Consider the following 24557-nt stretch of genomic DNA (forward strand, 5'->3'; position numbering starts at 1 on the left):
AACAGAAAAAAATAGATAAGGAAAATATAGTAAATAGAATAATTCTGCTTTTCTGGCCTAAATTATCCAACCATATCACATCATTCTTTCTCTTTCTTGGCTTTTTTGTGTCATAGATACACTTACATACTTAGCATTGAGTTTCAGAGCATTGGTTCAGTCCTTCAGGAGTAAGGACCAAGTGCATATTGACCTCATTCCTTCTATAAAAAAAAATCGCACACTTGGAAAAGAGCAAAAACAAAAAACAGCAAGGACTAACAAATAAATACACAAAGTACACAAGTGTGTTTATTACGTTTTGCAAGCACTTTGTTCTACATTTCAAAAACGCCACCATCAAGCTGTTGGCACATTTATGTACAAAACAGATTAATTGTAATGCCTGCTACAAAGCATTCTTTGTGAAAATACAAACTAATACCAGAGAAAAGCCAAAAGCATCAACATCATTACATGAGTTTAAAAGACAGTTTTAAAAATTATCACAAACTGTTTAAGACACAGAACTGAAACACTACAACAGAGAATCAGAAGGAGGTTCATAATACTTTTTTTGTTGTTGTTGAAGAACTGTAATACTGCACATATCAGAAAATTGTTGATCCGGTAAGACAGCCTAAGTGTAAATAAAAAAATACCCCAAACCCAAATCCAAAACCAACCCCAAATCAATCAACTAATACTACGAAATGCAGGACCATGCCACAAATAACTAGAGTAATAGTCCCCCCACCCCCACCTATTATGAGATTTTAAAATTCACTGGTGATGCATGATTAGTTATTGTACAAAGATGTTTAGTCATGAACCTTTATTAGAAATGCACTTATACTGAGAGAATTTCACAATGGTTCAAGAAGTGCACAAAACTATCTAGGATTTTTGACACTGACAAAAATGTCAGGCTACATCAATTTAAAAGACACTTTACAGCATTCTTGTAGCATTAGAAATAGGCAAAATAAAAAATGAAAATGAACACCAAATTTGGTCCAGTAATACTGAGTGCTTTTTTTTTTCTTTTTTTCCAATCTTGATTACAGGTACTTCTTTGAAATGAATATGACTGATCTTTCGGTTGAAATTGATTTAAAATAAAACTCCAAATGTATTATATGTTTCCAAACAATTAGTTCCATAGTGACTTCTGACCTCACTTTAAACATACTACAGGTAAATTGATAGATGTCAGAAAACTGCAAGCAAAGCTATTACATTTATGGAAGCCTTTACAATATATCATATACAGTTTTACGTAACGTTCATAGAGGTGCAATCTATTAAAATTTTTAAAGCAGGTAAAAAGACTTCTGAGGGGTAAAAGTGCTGTATAGTTTTGATATATCACTCTTATAATGGTAGTTAAATCCTAACATAACACATTAATCACCCTTAATTCAGCTTAGCCATTGTTCAGATCACAAAAATTGTTATTTGGCAGCAAGCTATTTCCATTAACAATTGTCTACATACGCTGTCTTTAAAAGGTAATCATGGTGTCACATCCTTGAAAAAGGCAAGTGGCCATGCATTAGCATCATTGTCTACATGCTCACAACAGAAACAAGAAAAATCACCAATAAAACTTTGAGAGAAATATCCTTTAAATACATCAAGAAAAATACAATGTTAACAAAGATAAGAAGCACTTTTTTACCTACTGTTATAAATTTAGAAATTGCACCTTTAGTTGTTGAAAACATTATCGAGGGCCTGCAGTCAAGATGGTGATTGATCCATCTGGCAAGAGCTTCAGATTTCAAGGAAAGTCATCATTTTGTCATCTCTGTAATATTGTACGTATTGTACAACAATGGTCCCTTTGAAGTATACCTGTAGTTACTGAAATCAAAACTAAAAAGTATAAAAAAGCTATTTTTTTCTTTTCAAAAACATAGGAAACAATGCAAAAGGTGTTATGCATAACACATACAAAATGATTAAAAAAATCAAACAAATCTTCAAATTTGACAATATTAGTATATTTGATCTGACAGAACTAATTAGTTGGAGAGGATTCAGGAAAGGCTGGATAGGAGCTTTGTAGGAGAGAATACAATCACATAAAATTAACTAATTAGGAAAAGAAGTGCTTAACAAGAAAGACTTGGATGATTCACTAGTCACCCCACCTATCTTATTTTTGAGAAGCACTTTTGTTTTGTTGTTTTGCTTAGAAATGGTTTGGATGGCCTTTAGTTAAACAAGAAAGCATTCAAATGTTAGAAAGGAGGGAGATGGTGTGTTTTGTTTTGTTTTGTTTTTATGTGTAGGCATTAAGTCGTTCTTTAGAGCGGGTAGAGTGAATGTCATGAAGCTCTTGCTCCTCCTTTGATTTGATGTCCTCATACTTTTGCATTCGGCAGGCATCCTTCACGTAGGCCCAGTTGGCAGACAGAACCATAAGGTAGTGAACCTATCAAAGATAAAAATGATGTATTACCAAAAAAAATCCATCCAAGACATTGGATGAAAGTCAATCCAGACAAATAACATGATGCTGGGTAAAAGGAATTGATGCTCTACTGCTTCCACTGATGGGGAATCTTCATGGAAAAAAATGTTTTGTTTTGTTTTTTTGTCTGAGGCAATTGAGGTTAAGTGACTTGCCCAGGGTCATACAGCTAGGAAGTGTTAAGTGTCTATAGGGCAGATTTGAACTCAGGTCCTCCTGACTTCAGGGCTGGTGCTCTATCCACTTCACCACCTAGCTACCCCTAAAAAAAATTTTTCAACACTATGTTCTGTAATCCTTTTGTTCAATTTAGTTTAACAAACATTTACTAAGTGCAGATTATGTGCAAGGCATGCATATATATTCACATATACAAAACAGTTTAAATTTCAAGTTTCTTTAGGTTAAGAACAACAGAGCAACAGAGGAGAAGGGAGGGAATCAGTGAGAAGAAAACAAAATATAGTAAAAGAATAAAAATCATCTATTAAAAATGAGTAACCTTCTTGTTTTCCTAGCAAACATATCTCACCCTTCAGTCTTTTATCCTTAACCCCTTTTTCTTCTTTAAATCTAAAATGATCAAGATTTCCTGCCATAACAACCAGTTCAAAACTTGTAACTCCCTATTATTCACCTTTATAAGATTTATAAAGTAAATAAACTTTTATTCTTTGATTACATATTTTTATTCATATAACCATGTTTTAAATTTCTTCCATAAGGTACAGAATCTAGCACAGCATTAGACATTTAAGAAAGAGTTAATTCTACATATAGAATATATTATTCTATTCTATTCTATTAAAAATTTCTACCTTTATTGGTAAAGGCTATTTGTTTTTAACAGCTGGTATCTTGTAAGATAGTTTACCTCATTATGTGGCTTCTAATTACACTGAGGAATACAATACTTGGATATGGCTGCTAAGAATCAAAAAAAAAAAAAAAAAGCCAAAACATTAACAGACTTTTGTAGGAATATTATTTGGAGTTGGAAAATATCCCAACTTTCTAAAATAAGTAATACAATTGATGCTCATTCTTGTCACCTTTAATCCCACTAGCTAATATGTAAATTAGCATAGCTTCAAAGATACAGGGTCTGAAAGCCATTGGCAACTCTGAAAAGGAAAATATGATACAAAAAGCAATAATGTTTTTCAGCAAATCACATGAGGATGCTCATTGCTACCAGATGTACTGCCTTTGGGAAATGCGGTTAGAACTAATGAATAATTTTTTTGAACATTAAGTTTGGTGTTTGCCTTATTGGGGTTTTTTTTTTTTAACCAATCTGAAGGATTAATGGGAAGGAGAAGATTAATTTTAAATAAAAATTTTTACGCTATTTTCAAAAATTGGAGATGACAATTTTTATTTCAAGGAAGGAGAAAGAGTAAAAATAAGTAAAGTAATACTTAAATAATATAACTTTTTAATAGGATAAGATACTGAATTGGCAAAAGATGAAAACCACTAATTTCAATTTTGGTTTATTGATTTTTTGTACCCATAGTTTGTGACACTTACATTGAAATTATTCCAGAAAGTTACAGTGGCATTGATTTGATAAATGATTATCTTTCAGGGTCTTACAACTCTCTGCATATAGCAAGCTGCTAAAAAAGAACTGCTCTTTACTGAAAAAGTTGTTAGAGGAAATCTTGATATTGTCTACCATTTTATTTCTTTGCTTAAATAATGTCTATAGCTCAGTTCTAGATTTTGTTGGCTTTCCCTTTCATAGTGAAAGATTTTTTATTTAAGCAACTTAAATATTTTTAAATGGACTTTTGATTGTACAAAATGTGAAACAAAAAGTTCAAATTGGTCAGGTTCAGAAGTATTAATTTCCATTTTAATATCAATGACTTAGGATAGCTAGATGGCATAGTGACAATATTCTAGGTCTAGAGTCAAGATAACTCATCTTCTTGAGTTCAAACCTACTTTGCAGAGATAGAGGACCAGGCCCAGAATCAGGAAGCTCTGACTTCAAATCTACCTTTGCATGCATACTAGCTCTATAACCATGGGTAAGTCACTTACCCCACTTAAATGAATGCCTTCATTTCCTCATCTGTAAAATAGTTGGAGAAGGAAATAGCAAACTATTGCAAGACTTTGCTGAGAAAACCCCCAAAAGGGGTCACAAAGAGTCAGGCACAACAGAAACAACTAAACAAAAATATCACATTATTATTTTGAATTTGTTAGAATTTTCTAGTTTTAGCAGCTACCATAAGTGGCTTAAACACTTTCTATGCATTTTCATGGTCTTTGCTGCAGAATATTTCTTGGTGCATGGTGCATCAGATATAATTCAAGTTCTCAAGTCCCACTATGGCATTCCCTTCCCTTGTGTTTTTCATTCTCTGCTTTCTCTATTTAATTAGGATGCAATTTTTAAATGTCTTAGATTATTTACCTTCTCATTCCTTTCATTTATTTACTTTTTCCTCTGACTTCTCTTCAACAAATCTACTCAATCCATTTTTAAAGAAGGCTTTCTCTTTCCAATTTGTTTGCATGCCCTCACTGCCCAAAATACTGAATAGAAGAATATGTCCATGCATATGACCATGCTTGATACGCAGCAATTGTTATGTATTTTGTTTTGTATTATATGTGTATTTTAGAAAGCTACCATGTTGCTTTAAATTCATTTTCTTTTCAAGCATTTGACAGAATAGAAAAAAATCTGACTGCACCTTTGATATAGAATAAACTTCTATTTTGCCATCTGCTGCTTTGACTGGTTCCAACTCCAGGGAACAAAATGCCTCTCCCAGAATAAATTCATCATTTCTAATCTCACCACCAGGCTGCTAACTCAAACCTAGATTGAATCCACTTCCTCTCTCCCTTCTGATTGGAGACCTGGAACGTGAAATACCAAACTCCTTCCAGTGCCTTCCTTTATATAGGGCAGAAACTGGACTTTGCAATTGTTACTCGGCCTGCAAGGCCCCTAGTGCCTCCCACCCCTATCCATCCCCAGCTTTCCTGTATTATTTCCTTTCATTGGATTGTAAACTTCTTGAAACAGGCTTTCTTTTTATGAATTGTATCCCCAGTGCTTAGCACAGTGCCTGGCATATAATATGCACTTAATAAATGTTTATTGGATTAGATTGGATTGGAAATCAGGAAGGATGATTACAAACCATATGGAGAGAAAGACTAGAAAACATCTTGATCCTTCAGATGAAAGAGACAGTACTAAATATCAACTTTTCTTCCCCTCTTCTCCCTCCCATTCTTAAACAGCTTTCAAAACTCTCATATCACTTCCCTTTCATCACCAAACTGTCATGAAGTACTGAAATCTGTTGCCTTATTCTCCATACTCCCTCACTTCTCAACTCCATTCAACTTACCACCACCATTCTCTCAAAGATACTGATGATTATTAAATGTCCTTTTCTCAACGTTGATCCTTTTTGACTTCTCCACAATTTTGAAACCTTTGGCCACTTACTAGCTCTATGTACTTCCTTCTCCATTAGCCTTCATTCTTTCATGACTCTCCTACTATTTGAATTCTTATTTGCAGTTGACCTGCTGGCTTCTCATTCATTTCTCAGCTTCTAAGTGTGATTCTGTTATGACCTAGTTGTCTTCTCAACTGCTCCATGGAGTCCATTATCATCTTTATAGCAGTGATTCCTCAATTTATATTAGTTCTGCAGAAGCATCAGTTGAAAAATAGCTTTTCTTGGGTGTCGCAGGCACATTTTTAATGCTACATTTTGAAAAAAATGAACTCCTACTCCCTCTTCCCGGACTATGTAGCCACACATAGTGCTCTTTCAGTGTATTGTTTCCTTTGAGGGTATTACTATATCGCCCCCCGCACCCCCCCATCTTCCCCTTGCTTTGACTTCTAATAGCTTTCTACTTGATCTGCCTGTTTCCATTTTCTCCCTTACCCATTTCATCTTTCACATACCTGACCAAGTAATTTAAGGTACAGAAGATCTAACTATGTCATTTCTGCACTTAAAAATATTAAGCAAAATATATATATATATATATGTATACACACACACACACACACACACACACACACATACACACATATATATAAAATCCAAACATATTGCTCATCTCATGACATAGAGATAATGGTCAGTAAGATTTTTTTTCTTTTTCTTTTCTTTTTTATTTGAATAGGGAGGAGGGAAGAGGAAAAGAAGGCACATACTTTTGAAACACTTAAAAACTTATAGTTCATTGCTTTAATTATCTTGAAAATCTTTTTCCATGAAAAATAATATTTCAATCAATTATTAAATGCATTTTTATTTTAGTGTAGAAACTGACCATTTTATTGTTGTGATCAAGAAAAAAAAAAGAATTCCTCTCGTCTTCTTTGTTCAAAAGAACATGGTCACCTTTATGAATAAACTGAATCAGGAACTGACAAACAGTTTGAACCATGAATAATCATTCAAGAAGAATAAGGACTTACCATAGCAATGACTGCTGCTCCTGCTCCGGCAAGGGCCACGATAAACAAGTGGAATGTCATGTTCAGCTGCAAAGAGGTCCAAAGAAACATGAAACAAACAGCAGTAACATCAGAATTAGGAGAGCTCAACATAGCTGACAACTTTATTCATGAAGAATTTCACTTGGTGCTTCTCTGACTATACAAATGACCTAATGATACAGCCATCTGTATCACTTATTTTACTCTAAAAAGGCTATTATCTATTCTGGATACTTTAAATCCTCATAACTGTTTAACATTAGTTTACTAGCATTATAAAGATTAAGATAAGGGAATTAGTGATATTTATTATCATCATGGACTGCAATATTTTTTTACTGGTGATTTTATAGACTTGCTTTTTTACTCTTCTGTAACCATGGGTTTTTGCAAATTCACAAATAAATAGGGGAGGAGGAAGTATTGTTTTCCATGAGAAGAGCTATTTTCTCTTTCCTTCAAAATATCAATCTCAGCTACAAAAATACATCCTTTTATACCTCTTTTCAAGATATTACAGACCATGTACTGAAAATTTGAACCAAAATATCATGCATACTCAAGTTTGAAGGACTTTTGAACTCTCAACAAAACAGTAATAGTAGTCCAAAAAAAAAAAAAAAATGAAGATGAATCTCACATTCACCTATTGATAAAAAGGTAATTAACTTAAAATGCAGAAAGAGGCATTCTCAGAATGGGAGAGGATAATTATTACAATATTTTTAAAGCAACCAATACAATGAGTGTTAAAAAAACTTGACAAATCTTCAGCAAATAGCCTATTTTTAAAAATCTCTCCACATACCTCAGTAGATTCACACATCCTCAGGAAATTTTCAGACATGGTACAGATTTTCTTCTCCTCTCCAACTGTCACAATTCCTACAACACATGAAAAATGTGAGAAATACAATATGAAAATGCTAGTAGAAGAATAAAAGACTGTATTAACTTAGCTCAATCAGTAGTGACCCTAATTTTACAGATGCAATTTTTCCCCAAAATGTTATTTAGGTTATCAGAGTACAAGTTTTCATAGTGGATAAGTTTTGAATGGAAGATACAGGATCATTGGACCCTCAGGCAGTATTTTGTTTTTTTTTTTTTTTTTAAGTTCACCTGGGATTTGATTGAATCTAGGTATCAGGCTATTTGTATATTGGAAAGTAACTTGAGGCCATTGCAAGCACTTGGTTTATTAACATGATTACAAATTTATCATAATAGTTTCTGTCCCTGGGCTGCAGAAGTCAAGCTTCAGATTTGCTTGTCTGGTACAAAGCTTTTGCTAGAAAGTGTATAAGTCTGTTGCCTTAAGGAGCACTTAATCAGCATGTTGATAAGGAAAGCATTTGCTGCCTGGAAGGACAAGAAGATGGTTTTACTTCATTCAGCTTTGATAGTATCTCCTCTTTAAATCATTTCAGAAACCTGGTGAAAAAACATTATAGAATAGGCAGAGGTAGGGGTGACTTCTGACAATAAAGGACTCTAGTCCTGAATAGTTATAAAAATCCACATATGCATCAACCTTAACCTCTGGTCAAAATACTAAGTGATATTAGTTATCACTCAACTCAACCTGAATTCATGAGTCTCCTAACGTGTGCAAGGAAGGCACAAGACCTAGGCTTGAATATGCTTTTAATAGTTACCATTTAGTTCTTTACATGTTTGGATCCTTTTCCGAACTTACCTATTCTTGCCTGATACCTAGAATTTGTCTCCTTTACCCCTATCTCTTGGGTTCCTTAAATTCCTTCAAATCAAAGTCCATCTTACTCCTCATGATTCTACTAAGAGATGATCTCCAAGCTCTTATGTATTTGTTTGTGCATAGCTATTTCTATATTGTCTCTCTCACTAAAGTAGGAGCTTTCTGAGGAAAGAGACTGTGTTTTGGTGGCTTTTGCTTTTCTTTTTACCCCAGTGCTTAGCCTAGTGCCTGTCGCTATATGTTTTAAATAATTGATTTTTGGTAGGACTTGACTTGCCCTATTATCACACAGTTCTGTCAGACTGGTGTGCAGCAGCTCATGTTTGGGGAGTGAGTTAAAGTCTACTAAGTTCCTTCCTCTGAAGAGCAACATATATAATGCAGGAAGCTGTATTTGTTTTATGGTTGAAGAAAAAGAGGCTCCAAGGGTGACATGATTTGACCTTGGCCACAGAACTATGATTACTACGACCACTGCTTTCACTGCTGCCACTATGACTGCTACCACCATCACTGTATACTTAAACAGTGTTTTAAGAGCACCAAATCACTTTACATATGTTGTCTCATTTGAACATCACAACAATGCTGTGAAGTAAGTGCTGGTATTATTCCCACTTTACAGATAAGGAAACTGAGACTAAGAGGAGTTGAGTGACTTATTCCAGGGTCACACATCTAGTAACTTTCTCACTAACATTTTCATGTATATACAAAGCTCCAGACTTGCAATGCAGTCTTCCTTGATAAAAGCTACCTTTCTCTAATTCCTTAAAGAGCAGAATTGCCAAACTTATCAGCAGGCCATATGGAGAGAACCAGATTAAATTGTAATCAGGAAATGTTTAACAAAAAATAAAAATACAGCACAACATAAATAATGTTAATTTGAGGTTTTTTATATTAACATGCAGCCAGCTGGAATTTCTTTATATTTAAGCTTGATACTCCAACTCTATAGCATATATTGAAATAAATATCGTATCTTGACATACCACATACACTTACATATAACACCCAGAGTTAACACTCAATTTCTAAATTGGATAGAAAAATAATGAGAAAAAATAATGGCACAAATAATTTAAAACAGTATATAATGTAAATCTAACTCATCTTTGGCTTTGGAATGAATAATTTATTTTTTAACAGCAAACTTACCTTCCTAATTATGCTTTCATTATGTTGAATTAAAATAAATTTGTATTTTCTTCAGCACATATCAACTGGATAGTGAAGAAGGGAATGGTAAGGAGTGGAAGACATTTTAAAAAACATGCTGAGCAGCAGAGGGAATTCAAGCTGGAATTAAGAGTTTATTCCCCCAAAATGTATAGACCTTATGTGAAACATAAACAACTAAAATGGATATGGATAGAAAAATCTTCATGCATTTATATAGGGTTTTAAAGTGTATAAGTGCTTTCCTCAACATAGTCCTGTGAAATAAATATCAAAATTGCTAATGTTATATAATTGCACTGTGCTTTTTAAGCCCACTTTTCTCTGAAAAGACCCCATTTTTAAATATCAGGATTCTTTAAGGCAGTGAAGGTAACATAATGAATAGAGCACCTGGTGTGGACTCAACAAAGCCAGAATTCAAATCCATCCTTAAACACTTCCTGGTTGTGTGACTGACCCTAGGCAAAGCATTTAAACTCTTTCTGCTCTGTTTCCTCAACTATAAAATGGCAGTGATGATAGTACCTATTATGTTGTGAGAATAAAATGAGATATTTTAAGTGCCTGGCACATAGTAGGTACTATACAAATGTTTGCTGGTTGACTGATAACATATATGATCTTAGATAAGTCATATAACTAACTCCGGGAGCCTCACTATAAAATTAAAGAAGTCTATGATCTGTTCTTGGATGAGAAAGCCTGACGGGCTGCAGCCTCCATAGTTGGAGGAAATACAGAAGTGAAAGACCTAGAACTGACAGGGACCTTAGACATTTTCTAATCTAGTTTCTCATTTTACAGATAAGAAAATTAAGGCTTAGAATCTTTAAATGACTTGACAGAGGTCCCACAACATGTGGGTAGCAATACAAGGACATTAAAACATACTTTCTGAATCCAGGGTGTACGAATGTGTGGTGATACCCCCACACCTTCCCATTCACAGTCTGATTGGCTATTATATGTATATAGAACATAGAAGTAAACAGTGAATCTATAATAATTGAAAGTATCTTTATATCACCTCAAAGTTTCCAAAGCCCTATGTCTGACTCTACAGTAATCCTGTGAAGTGGATTTTCTCCTTCTTATTTTACATACAGTCAATCCTCAACATCTGACCTAAAGCATTTATTTGATTTTATTAGTAATCTCACTTTTATGTTCAGAACTACAAACATTTGTAGTGCACACGCTGTGCAAAAGCGAAAAAATGGGAGGTACAATGAGTGCAAGTTTAGGTGCTTCATTGGTCTTCTTCATCCTGTCATTGTAAAAAACTCCCAGTTAAATCATTTTAAATATTCTTATTGTTTGCCTTTAAAACTCAAGTTTTGCATTGTAATTATCTAAAATGTCTAAATACTTTTTTATTAAAAAGTCTAAATATGCAGCCAGTGATGTAATTTAGTGACAAAATAAAGTCATTTAATAAACTTTGTGCCACTATTGGCTATCAGCTGCAAGTTTGATGTTGATGAATTGAAAATTCATTACCTCTGCAAAAAAGGAAGAAAGTACAATGCATTCACATTGCCATTCAATACAGTGGGAAATGTTTTTATTTTTAGGGCTTTTATTTGCTATGTAATAATGATGGTACTGAGTTGTGAAAAGTGATGGTCTTTTTTAAAATTGAGTTTAGCACAAAAGGTTGTATAACCTAGGAAATTATTAGTGAGAAAAATGTTTTGCATGTGAGAAATTTTATTTGTATATTGTATTTAAGGTTATTTCATTTTTTACTGTGTTAGGAAATAGTGCATGCTATCAGAATTAATGTTTGGCAATAAAGAATTGTATGTAAAAAAAAGCTTTATCAATCTAGTGAAAGATTACAATTTTTGGTGGTTGTGGAAAGCTAATTCCTCTTTGCCATAGGTTTAATATATCAGCATTTACTTTTTTTTTTAAACTTTTGCACTGTTTTCTAAGGAAGTTATCCCCACAAAAGTTTAGAATTAACCGTATAAGAAAACTAAAGCTTGAGAAAAGTTAAAGTCAGTATCATGTAATTAGTAAGTAGTATTTACTTTAATTCTGACATTACTAGTATAACTACTTATTAAAGTAAGTCAGAAACAAAGTACGTACAGTAGTATCTCAGTTCTTGGCATTAATTGGTTCCAGAAAGCAGCCTAACTATCCCTCCTCCATCCAACTCCCCAAAGGAGTAAGTGGGGTATCTAGCTGCAGAGAAAAAAAGCCAGCTCAACCCAACCAGGTGCCTCTCTTCTCGACTTTCTAAAAGCCACCATGCTCCTTTATACTCTTCTCCCCACCTCATGCCATCCAAACTTTTCTGAGGTGGTCGACACCTGGATATAGAGGCTGAAGCTATGTTCCCACCCCCTCCACTGCCCAGGGCTCAAGGCTGCCAGGAGTGCTGGGTCCTCCATGGCTATAACTGACTATTTCCTTCACCTGAGCCCTGCTTCTGCTGTTTCTCCTCCTGCAAAGCACTACTAGCTGCTCCATCAAAAAAGTTTTTTCATCATAATGCAATGAATACTAAATTTGACAAGTTTCAAAGCATAAAGAAGTGCCAAGAAAACCACTATACCAGTTTAACAATTAAAATCCAGTTCTGCTTGTAACTTCAATTCCAAAGCTTTTCCTTCTACATCATACTGCATATCACACACTAAAGAATAAAGCACTGGAGAGTCAGGTTTAAGACCCAACTCAGCTATGTGACATGGGGCAAATCATTTCCTCTATGTAGACATCAAATTCCTTGTCACTCCATTCTGTATGTTTCTCTTTTCCTTCAGAAAGTGATTGACAATATTTAAGAATATAGAGTATGTTCTAAGGACTGAAATGTAGAAAGCTACTATTTATTTTGTTGTAAAAAAAGCTCTCACCCTCTTCCTTTTCCTCCTTCCTGCTCTCTCTTCCTTTCTATTTATCTTCATCCCTTCCTCTTCCCTCATTGAATGATTTCTTCCAAAACTTATTTCTAACAAGACCACCCAGAGCAGTTTTGTGTCATTCCCCTGCAGGTTACACTCTGGACTTCTACCACAGACCTCACCCCTATTGACCTCCCCCCAGACTCTCTTAACACTTTTCTTCGTGGATTGTCTTCCCCTATTAGAATTTAAGTTCCTTGAGAGCAGGGCCTCTATATTTATACTTGTATTTCCAGTGGTAAGCACAGTGCTTGGCACATAATAAGAGCTTAATAAATGATAGTCAACTGACTTTTGATTCAGAAGAATAAAATAGCTCTTTAGTAACAGGGAAAGTTCTACATTAAGATTGTACAGTATTTCTTGATAACTGGAACCACAAAGATAACTATTCATTGAACTTCTAATCATTATTAAATATCAAATGGCACATAAAGTAGAGAGCTATTTTCCATAAGTATCACTGAGGAAACTTTATGTGAGGTCCAGATAGAGGAGATGATCCAGATAATTCTAATTTGTGAATGATAATTCTTTTTGTATCAAATCCCAGAACATTATAGGGACCATTCAATTAGAACCATGACTAACTGAGAGAAATTACTTTTAACAGTTCATACAGGAAAAACCAGGTGAATAAAATAGTGACCACTGTCATATACTTGAAAAGCCAGTACAGTGAAGTATTATATATCACTAGATATACTTGGGAAAGGCACAGAAGACAGATGATGGCTTGGGCCCAGAACTGAATAGGAGCAAGAATAAGCTAGATTGCATTTTGGAAATTGTGTGGTAATTTTAATGACTCAAACTGCAATTTGGTGCAAATGCTTTTTCTGCACAGATGTTTTCCTAGTGATGAAGTAAGATTCAAGATCTTGGAACATCACAATCTTTTTAAGATACTTATAGCTGGAATTATCTTGTCTGATCCCTCATTTTATAAATAACAAAATGGAAGGCCCAAGTAGTTAAAGACTTTGCCCAAAATAAAACATTTTAGTAATAGGACTGGAATGAAAACCAAAAAAAGTATTCTTTTCATTATACTGCAGTTATTCTTCAAATATTTTAAATACGACTACTCATTTAATTTTGGACTCCTTCAGGTACCTTCTAAATGACTTGTGCTCTGGGAATCAGCTTAGCACATAAAGAACACTGGGGAGAATACTAGACTTGTTGTCAAGAGAACTGAGTTCTATTGGGTTCTAATCCTGCCTTCAATATATACTAATTGAATGATTATAAGTATACTTCTTAAACTTTCAGAACCTGTTTCTTTATCTTTAATATGAACATAATAACTTGTGTACCACCTTTCTCAAAGGGTTGTGAGTACAGGACTTGGAAAGCTTCAAGTACTATCCAAATGTGAGTTATTGGGTATTTCTTCACAGCTCAAAGATTTTATAAATTTTTGTAAAACTCTGGTAGGGGGTTTTCCTGAACTTGGGTAGACTTCTGTTGTCACGACAGGTTTGCATTTGCTTTGCCAGAATAGAGGAGAGCAAGCATTCCAGGGACATTAACTTCAAGAACCTAACACCATCATTATATGATGAAGCAATGGAAAATGATTTCATTTGGAGGGAGTCATTTTTTTAATAGGACACTTAAGCATATTCATTTTTCACTTTTAAAAGTGAAAAATGGGATGACAGAGAGAGAATAGAGGTAAGTGAAAAAGGAACATAAGAAAGGAAAGACTTAAAACTTGTACATCAAGATTCTTGACTTAGTAATTTGTTACTGTGAGATTAGAATCTATAGCTTCTTTTAAGGTTCAGCTCAAGTACCACTTCCTACAAGAACTGACCTTCCTCATTGGTAGCACTTTCTTACTCCCTAAGTTGTATTTACTTATAAATGTAGTATTTCTACTCCTGGGTTCTCCATCCTACCCCAAATGTAAATTCTTTGAGGCCAGGGTCTTTTTTGTTTTTATATCCTTAGCACCTAGCAGCTTCTGGCAAAGTTTTGTTGAATGTATGGAAACTGGCCCAAGTTTTATAGTATAAGACTCAAACTCATTCTAGCCAACTTTGAGTTCAGTTGCTCCATCAGTTTTAAAGGAGATGTAATGAAAGTTAAACTTAATGAATTTATCTGAGATAATCAAAGTACTAATAGTTTATAAGTGCTATTCTTTAAGTATTCCATACCACATTTTCTGACAACCCTTCAGACTGTCGCCAATCAATAGGAATCTACCATTTACTTACCAAACTGACGAAGGTCCAAGCAAAGATTTGTTCCTTCCATTAATGTGGTGTTTCGGCAGATGGTCCACATGTTAAAGTACATGTAAACAGGCAGAGAGGTAAACGCTGTGACTCCAAGCCAGGCCAACATGAAAACATATGTCAGCATAATGAACTGCAACACAAAATAAAAAGAAACCATAAATCCTAGAACTTAATTCAGTTATAAGAGCAACCTCCAAATGTTTCAACTCAAGTTTTTCTAAAGAACACATTTTCTCCAATGGGACTATTTGAACAAAGTATAAGAGGCTACCAGAAGGCAGACATAATAGAGGTCATAGGAATAAAGTTCTGGAATATTTGTGCCATCATTGGTTCTGACATTTAGGAAATGAGTAACTCCTCACTGGCGCCTCATTTAAACTCATGCCCCATTAACTTATTTGATAAATACTACCATCTATTTTCTGTCCCTTAACAAGTCATATTATGTTCAAGATCCTGAAAAATGGAAAGGCATAAAAAACTCAATAAATAAAAACTTTTGTCATTAAATTATGAGAAAATTATACTCAGTTAATTATGTAATATTTTATAGTATTTTAAAATGGGCTTTACACCACTTTAGTTTTTATGCTTTATTTCATTTTCCCCTCAAGACAGTCCTGTGAAATATGCATTACTGAATGATTATCCCCATTTTATAAATGAGCAAACCAACTCATAGAGATCCAGTAACTACCTAACCACAAGGGAAATCTCATCTGAAGAATGAAATAGTGAATCCTTGAGACTTAAATGGAATGTATATTCCTAAATCCACAGTGAGCCATAAGAAAAAAAATTTTAAGAATACTCATGAGAGCAGTTCGGTAGTCCAGTGAACAGAACTCTGCCCTGTAGTCAAGGGGATCTGAGTTTAAATTCTGGCCTCAGACATTTGAGGCATTGTATACACACACACACACACACACACACACACACACACACAAACACATAGATCTCTGTATTACTCTATGTTTCTATATCTATACATCCCGACTACATTTGTCTATGACAATGATTTGGCAACAGGGACCTTGCAGAAAGAGGGGTAATGTGACAATACCCATGCACAAGCCCATATACTGTCAGAATCCCACTATCTTGGATTTAGATCATAGAATGAACCTTTATGATCATCTAGTCCAAGTATCTCATTTCACAGATGAGGAAAATTAAAAGCAGACAAATTAAATGACTTGCCCAAAATCACATTATAAACCTAGAACTTCTGATTGCTTATCAGGGCAGATGATAATGCCGTAGATAAAGTGCTGGGCATGGAGTCTAGAGTACTTGTCCTCCTGAATTCAAATTCAGCTTCAAACACTTAGTAATTATGTGATTATTAATCCTATTTGCAGTATCTCCTCTATAAAATGAATGGAGAAGGAAATGGCAATCCACTCCAGTATCTTTGCCAAGAAAACCCCAAATGGGGTCATGAAGAGGCAGATATGTCTCAAATGACTGAACAAATTCTGATTCAAAATCTATTGCTCTTTCTGATTTGAGTTGATTCAGTGGAAATACATTGCCTTTTTTTTGCATATCTGGGTTTTATAAAACCTAATTTTGCCTATAATTTTACAATTTTCCCCTGCAAATAAAGAAACTAGAACTTAAAATAATACCTCAGAAATTTTGATATACATGAGTGATTTTCATAAAGTCTGGATCATCTACTTCTCTTTATCAGGTGATACTGATTGCCTGGTGAGACATGACATGACTAGAGATTACAAGTATTTTTTGATTAAAAATACATATTTTGAGAGTAAAAGTTTTTGCAAAATAAATTTTAAAACAATAACTGTAAGTTATGAAATTATAAGCAATCGTAAGATTTTCATGTATAATCTTGGAAGTCCAAACTGGGAATGGCTTTTAGTAAGAAGATACTTCTCTACTTCTAGGCAAAAAAAAAATATATCAAATTTATTTGGGGAACTATTCTGCAAATGGATTTTAACTGTATGGGAAAAAAATATTCCCTAAGTATGTTAGTGGCTTCAAAAATGCTGCCTTTCAAGTATAACAAATAGTATCAAAATGACATTAGAGAATGGCTGTGACGAAAATGGTAGTGAAAGTGACTAAGACAAAAAAAAATAAAGATATAAATGAAATGTAATTGCTTGAACTAAAGGAAATTTAATAAAATATATCCTAGGTAAAATGACCATCTTTGTACTTAATTACTTTTAAGAATATGCCCATACCTTTTGTTTTTTTTTTCTTTTCAAGGAATTTGGTAATTTGCTCTCTTATAGGTAACCTATGACTAGAAAGGACCTCAGATATTCTAGGACCCAATATTCTTGTTTTATATATGAGAAAACTGAAAAGGAGATAGGGGGAGAACTTAAGGTAGTTTTGCATTGTAACTATGAACAGATGCTCAAGTTATAAATTTTATGTTACGTATAAAAAAGTTAATATTTTAAAAAAATAAAAACTATTTTCCTGTTAATCATATGACTTTACTACCAACAATGACTCCATGTTTTAAAAGTGTAAAATAATGTGTAAGAGCTTCCTTAGCAACTAAGAAATAATGTTTTATTATTTACTAGGTCATTGTAAAAAGTAATGATTGTCTAATCTGCTACTTCAGTGTTACTACCTTTCTTTTAAGTTCAATTTTCAAGCTTATAATTTTTGAGGAAGCTATAAAATTTTGAACAGAATAAACATAATTTAGCACAAATTATGTCTTAATAACATAAGTCTTACATGTGTTTTTTTTTTCCCTACTGGATTTAGAATTTAGGATTGTAGACTTTTAAAGACAATAATGACCATATTTCAAAACCCTTCTTTTACAAATGAGTAAACTGAAAACTTTTTTCTAATCAAGGTAAAGTGACTTGTCAAAGATCATGCAGGGAATTGGTAAGAGATCCTGAATTAAAATTGAAGTCTTCTCTTCCTGTAGTCAATTTTTCTTAGGGTATGTATGGCAGGTGTGTGTGTGAATATATGTGTGTGTGTGTGTGTGTGTGTGTGTGTATGTAAGTATGTATGTATATTTATATACACTGGTATACAGTGAATAGAATTATGTGTCTTTATGATTACAGAAACTGACTGAATTTATGCAGCCATCTGGGATATGCCTTTATATGAAAGAACATTAGTGTGACAGAAAGTGTAGGTGTCTGCAGCTCATGCCTGGGTTAAGCAAAGCAGAACAGTGCTCCAGTTCTTTTTATGTGTAGACTGAACTAGAAACTTTCTTCTCCCTCATCCTGATTGTTCTTCATTCTTATTCTTGGAGTTCTTGCTGAAACTAGGAAATATGTGGGATAGAGATAAGAAAAATCAGAGCAAATATATTCCTAAGGAAAAGAATCATTCTAATTCTTACTTTAAGTTTTTAATGTCTACTTTCCCTTATACATTTATTATGATGAAGCTAATGTTTTCTGATAAGCTTTCTAAATTATAAAATACTCAAATACATTTGGTTTAGAAGTCCATTTTTACTTATACTTTTACTTTTACTAAACCATACCATTTAACAAAGGTATGAGAATTGTTAGTTAAGCTTTTCATATACATCTTATAGCAATATAAATAGGCTTCAAAATATGAAACATTTCCCCCAGAACATAAGTGTAATCTTTCTATAAATACCAGGCATTTTCTAAGAGATTTTGTGGAATACCTTAGTATAACTGAACAAACCATATGCCTATATTTCTTGAGCCTCCACATTTCTATGAAAAATATGCCAGGTTAAATCGCCAATATTCTCAATAAAATGGTTTCCTGTATTTTTAGAAATAACACTTATAAATTCCCTCTGATTCACTTTTTAAAAATCATTTTTCCTCATTGTAAAAATCCTTAGAGAGTATATTTGCCCCAAATAATCTTTTTGAAAAAATTTTCCCTTTTAATAATCTCGCTTGAGGGATTTAAAAGAGCAATTAAAAATGTTTTTGGCTCTATCTTGACAGGAATACTACACAAGGTTTGATATGTGCCTAAATCTTTAGAATAATAGTTATTAGAGTCCAGAGAAGAAAATCTGGCTTAGCTCAGTAGTGATGTCAGAGTTCTTAATGAAATTTTAGGGAAGTACAAAACTGGGAAAAAATCTTTACAGCCAGTGTTTCTGATAAAGGTCTCACTTCTAAAATATATATAAAGAATTGTGTCAAACTGATAAGAATACAAGTCATTCCCCAATTGATAAATGGTCAAAAGAATATGAACATACAGTTTTCAGATAATGAAATAAAAATGCTCTAAATCATTATTGATTGGACAAATGCAAATTAAAGCCATTCTGAGGTACCACCTCACATCTCTCAGATTGGCTAAGAAGACAGGAAAAGATAATGATAAATGTTGGAGGGGACGTGGGAAAACTGTGACACTAATGCATTGCTAATGGAATTGGGAAATGATCCAATCATTCTGGAGAGCTATCTGAAATTATACCCCAAAAGCTTTCAGACTGTACATACCCTTTGACCCAGCAGTGCCACTACTAGGTTTGTATCTTAGAAAATCATAAAGGAGAAAAAAAAAAAACCCATATTTGCAAAAATGTTTGTAGCAGCTCTTTTTGTGGTAGCAAAGAACTGGAAAATGAGTAGATGCTCATCAATCATGAAATGGCTAAATAAGTTGTGGAATATGAAGATAATGGAATATTATTTTTCTATAAAAATGATGAACAAGCTGATTTTAGAAAGGTTAACAAGAACTGATGTCAAGTGAAACAAGCAGAACCAAAATAGGAAAATAGCAAAAATGTGTGAAAGACTTGGTTCTTCTAAGTGGTTTCGTGATTCAAGGCAATTCCAATACACTTTGGACAGAAAAGCCATCAGCATACATTAAAAAGAACTATGGAGACTGAATATAAATCAACACATGCTGTGTTCACTTCTTTTTTCTGTGTTTATTCTCTCTCATGGTTTTTTCCTTCTCTTCTGATTTTTCTCTCCCAATATGATTCATAAAGCATATGGATATTTAACACATAATATGTGTTAAAATAAATTATTTTTTTAAAAACAATGAAATTTTAATGACGTAGCCACTATTGAGTCTAAAATATATGAAAAGAAATGAGTGTCTTAACTGATGTGATTAACTATTGAGTTCACTGAACAACATATGTTTTTAAAAAGAACTCCAAGTCATTTTTTCCATTTATTTTTGCTTTGCCTAATAAACTCTGTGGCTACACTGTTGATTGATGAATTCTTGGAAGCCATATTGTAAATAGGTAAATTGCCCAGTTTCAACTTAGTAGGTATTGAGAACAGAAGGAGAAGGGATTTAAAAAGCAATTCACTGCAGTTACTTACCAGCCACAAAGTAGTTAGTGAAAGGAGAAACAAATGGTCAGCTTAAACCTGAAAAGAAACTTCCTTCTCTTCCCAACATTGACTAAGATAATCACTCCAAAGGTGGCTCTAACTACTTACTGCCAGTACATCCCTGGGCTAGTCACTGAACTGTTGGCTTCCATTTCATATCTGTAAAACTGAGAGATAAGAATAGATGATCTCTAATGTTCCTTCTGTCTCCAAATTCCTTCACCTCTATAAGCTCAGCACAGCTAAAATAATCCACTCATTGCCAGATATTAACTAATGCTTCTCAGCAAAGCATTTGGGAAAATCTGTGCATATGGGATAAAGAGCTTGCTAATAATCTATTCTCCCATCCTGGGGTCACACAATGTGACTAATATAGCTTTTCAATGCCAATATTTCATCTTTGCTGTTACCACTGGTATGTACAATTAATTGACTCTAGGGGCATAGTTCCAAACGGCTTTCAACAGTAGTTGGCCCAATTTATATCTAGTTCTAAGCAAACCATTACTGTAGCTTCTTTCTACAACTTCTTCAACAACTGTCATTTTCCATTTTCATAATCTTGGCCAAATTGATGAATGTGATTTAGAAGCTCAGAGGTTTTTGTTTGTTTGTTTGTTTTTCTGATTATTAGTGATTTACAACAAGTGTTCTCATGTAGTTATAAATAGCTTACTTTACTTTTGAGAAGTGTCAGTTGATGAGTATGGATCACAACATAGCATTTTCACTCTTTTTGTTGTTTGCTTGCATTTTATTTCCTTTCTCAATTTGTTTCCCTTTTTGATTTGATTTCTCTTGTGCAGCAAGATAATTGTATAAATATGTATGCAAATATTGGATTTAACATATATTTTATCCTGTTTAATGTATATTGGATTACTTGTCATCTGGGGGAGATGGTGGGGGAGAAGGAGGGGAAAATTGGAACGCAAGATTCAAGGGTTAATGTTGAAAAATTATCCATACATATGTTTTGAAAATAAAAATCTTTAATTAAAAAAAAAGAAGTGTCAGTTGATATCTTTGACTATTTTTCTTATTGAGGAATATCTTGTTCTTTTCTATCAGTTTCCTATATATCTTGGACATCAGATCTTTATCAGAGAAATGGGTGAAATTATTTGTTTCCTTTATATTTTAACATCATTTACTGTATTTGTGGAAAAGCTGTTTAATCTTACATCATCAAAATTGTCCTTTTTGTCTCCTATGATCTTTTCTGTCCCATTCCTATTCTTCTAATTAGTTTGTGATTTTTTTATATTTAAGTTCATTTGGAGCTTTTTGTGAAGTGTGGATGGAGTGAAATGTTGGTCTGAACTCAGATTCTGCCAGTTTGATTTCCAAATTTCCTAGAAGTTTTTATTAAATAATTAGCCCTTTGCCCAATAGTGGGGATTTTGGGGTTTATGAAATACTGTGCTATTATGTCCATTTGCTTCTGGACCTCATGTTACTAATCTTTTCCAATGATCAATATTCTGCTGATAAAAATCAGTAACGAATAGTTTTAATGATTACTTCTTTGTAGTATAATTGACATCTAATACTAGGCTCTTTACCTTCCCATTTTAAAATTTAATTCACTGGGAGATACACTAAAGAATATATTCTATATAAGCAATTACATATTAGAATGTAGTTTGGTTTTGATTGGAGTCAGGAAGAACAAGTTCAAATCCTCCTGCCTCAAGCACTTATCAACTTTATGATTCTAAACAAGTCACATTATCTCTTTCCCATGGTTATAGAGAATAAAGTGAGTTAATATTTATAAATCATTTTGCAAGCCTTAACTTTGGCCATAATTTTCAAAGATTCTGATTTTTAAATTATATCTCCTTGTCCTATTTTCTAGGTCAGTTCTTTTATTTAATAATCTTTTTGATTTTGATATAATATTTGATGTTGTTTAGTCATGTTTGACTCTTCATGACATCATTTGAGGTTTTATGGCAAATATACTAGAGTAGTTTGGTATTTCCTTTTTCCAGTTCAATTTGCAAATAAGGTAGCTGAGGAGAACAGAGTTAAGTTACTTGTCAAGTATGTGAAGTCAGATTTGAACGTGGGGAAATGGGTTTTCCTGACTTCAGAAAGGTTTCTGTGTCCATTGTGCCACCTAACTTTTCCCTATTATATTTATTATTGTCTAATAGATGCATTAAATTCTTTTTTTCTATTCTACTTTTCGGGGACTACTTAAGTAAGTACTTATTCGGATATGATTTTTATCTTTTTGTTCTACACCCCTTCTAACACCTTCCTCCAGAGCCCTTATTTAATTTAAAGTTTCATTGTTATCACTTACTTTTCCCCGTCCCAGGTATTCTTATAGTCCTAGTTGCCAAGCCACTTTTCCCCCTGAGACTCAGCCATGGTTGTTGTTATTCTTTTCTTCCACATTTATTTCTTGGGGTCTTAACTCATAATTTTTCTTGACTCAAAATATTTCTTCATAGTAGAAAAATAATCATGTAGACACTTTAGGGATATCAGGCAGTAATTGACTATCTTAGTTATATATCTGACTTGATTGAAAATTAAAGAACCCTTGTATGATTTTTTTTTTCTAGGAAAAGAAATGGGACAAATTCTAGGAGAATGAGGTTGCTCAAGGCCTCTAGTCACTACTAAATTCTTTTGTTTCTACTTGATTTAGCTTATATTCCTTTGAGTGAAGTATACCCTATGTAAAGAAAAAAAATCTGCCCTTTATATAAAATTATTCTGTAATCATATTGGGTCTTGCACCTGATATATTTGCTTTTAGGCCAAATGTGATTTTATTTGGGTAAAATCAAGGGTTTCCAGTGAAGATCATAAATTTGTCAATTCAGAGCAGCATTCTGTATTGTAAAATATACTGTAATATATTATGAAACAATAATAATAATGTAATAAAAATTTTAAATATATTGTAAAACAATAAATCAATATGTAATTGCCTGTTATGTGTCAAGCATCATTTAGCAAGCTATTTACTGGAGATAAAAAGACAAACATAGGAACAATTCATGTCCTCAATTAGCTAACATTGGTGCAGAAAAAGTATTACAAAGATCAGATGTGGAAAATTAACTCTAACAGATGTGGTCATAATGGGAAGACAGTGCTCTAGTTCTGCCTCAGCCACTAACTGCCTAAGCAAGTCATGCTCCACACTTGACCTCAATTTCTTCCTCAATAAAATTTGGAGATTGGATCTCAAGGTCTCTAAAGGCTCTTCTAGTTTCTGAAACCTACAATTCTATGATTTGTATCATTCATTTCAACATTTGGGATTTAACATGAATTGTAATGACTTCTCAATATAAGGTCAAGTTAAAATCTCCTGTTTTTCATCTTCTACCCTTAACACTTCTTAACACCTCCTTTTAACCTTATGCAAACCCAAGAAAACTCCTCTTCCAGATGGTGCATAGATGTAAAGGACATGTATATGTCAAATAAATAAAGACTGCTATAAAGCCATACCTCTTCTTCAAGCTTAATGTCCTCATTTCTTTCAGCTGATTCTAGGCCTTCTGTCCTGGTCCCCCCACAAATTAATATTTAACAGCTTCTCAGCAGACTTTGTATGCCCAGAACTGAATCTCAAATTCCAGATGTGGTTCTGATCAGGCCAGAATATAGAAGAAATATCTTTTCCCCAATCTTGAAATTGCTAACTCTCAATGTAGTCGGTTGATCCCCCCACACACTTTTTTTGACTTCTACATAACAGTATAGGTGTGTGTGTGTTTGTGTGTGTGTGTATGTGTGTATTCTCATATGGTTTCTCTCTCTTTCACCCTCTCCCATTTTTCTCCCTCCCTCTCTTTTTCTCTTTTCTCCTTTCCTTTTTTCTATATAGTGACTACTTCCTTTTCTGTTCATACATGTCTTCTTATATTATTTAGTATTTCCATCCTTGGTTCAATATATATTTGTGTATACACATTTTAATAATTTAAAAAATGATTATTTCTTTGTCTCAAGTCCAACTTAATGGCCCAAACGCTCACAAAATAAAATGAATGTCAGAAGAACACTGAAAGAAAATATTCTTGAGCTTTTAAAAATATTAATCAATATGCTACTTGCAACATTCCATTTCTTAATTATTTGCTTTTTCCATAAGAGATGGTTTTCAAACACTTTATTTTTTCAAGGTACTGCTCCTTGAAGAATAAAAT

General features: G+C 33.4%; 1 protein-coding gene across 2 annotated transcripts in view; it reads right to left on the reverse strand.

Moving 5' to 3' along the window:
* Nucleotides 1-265: 265 nt before the first annotated feature.
* The window catches only part of GPM6A (glycoprotein M6A), a 483660-nt gene continuing 459368 nt past the window's right edge, over nucleotides 266-24557 (reverse strand). The window contains exons 4-7 of one of the 2 annotated variants that reach the window (XM_031943153.1): nucleotides 15008-15161; nucleotides 7765-7841; nucleotides 6936-7001; nucleotides 266-2419 (exon numbers count right to left, since the gene is read on the reverse strand). In XM_031943153.1, the coding sequence (XP_031799013.1) occupies nucleotides 2267-2419; nucleotides 6936-7001; nucleotides 7765-7841; nucleotides 15008-15161 (450 nt within the window). In that variant the 3' untranslated portion in view covers nucleotides 266-2266. The remainder of the gene's footprint in view (nucleotides 2420-6935; nucleotides 7002-7764; nucleotides 7842-15007; nucleotides 15162-24557) is intronic. The other variant, XM_012552097.3, reaches the window with a different exon arrangement.

This window comes from Sarcophilus harrisii, chromosome 6 (assembly GCF_902635505.1).
Source record: "Sarcophilus harrisii chromosome 6, mSarHar1.11, whole genome shotgun sequence".
Lineage (NCBI taxonomy): Eukaryota > Metazoa > Chordata > Mammalia > Dasyuromorphia > Dasyuridae > Sarcophilus > Sarcophilus harrisii.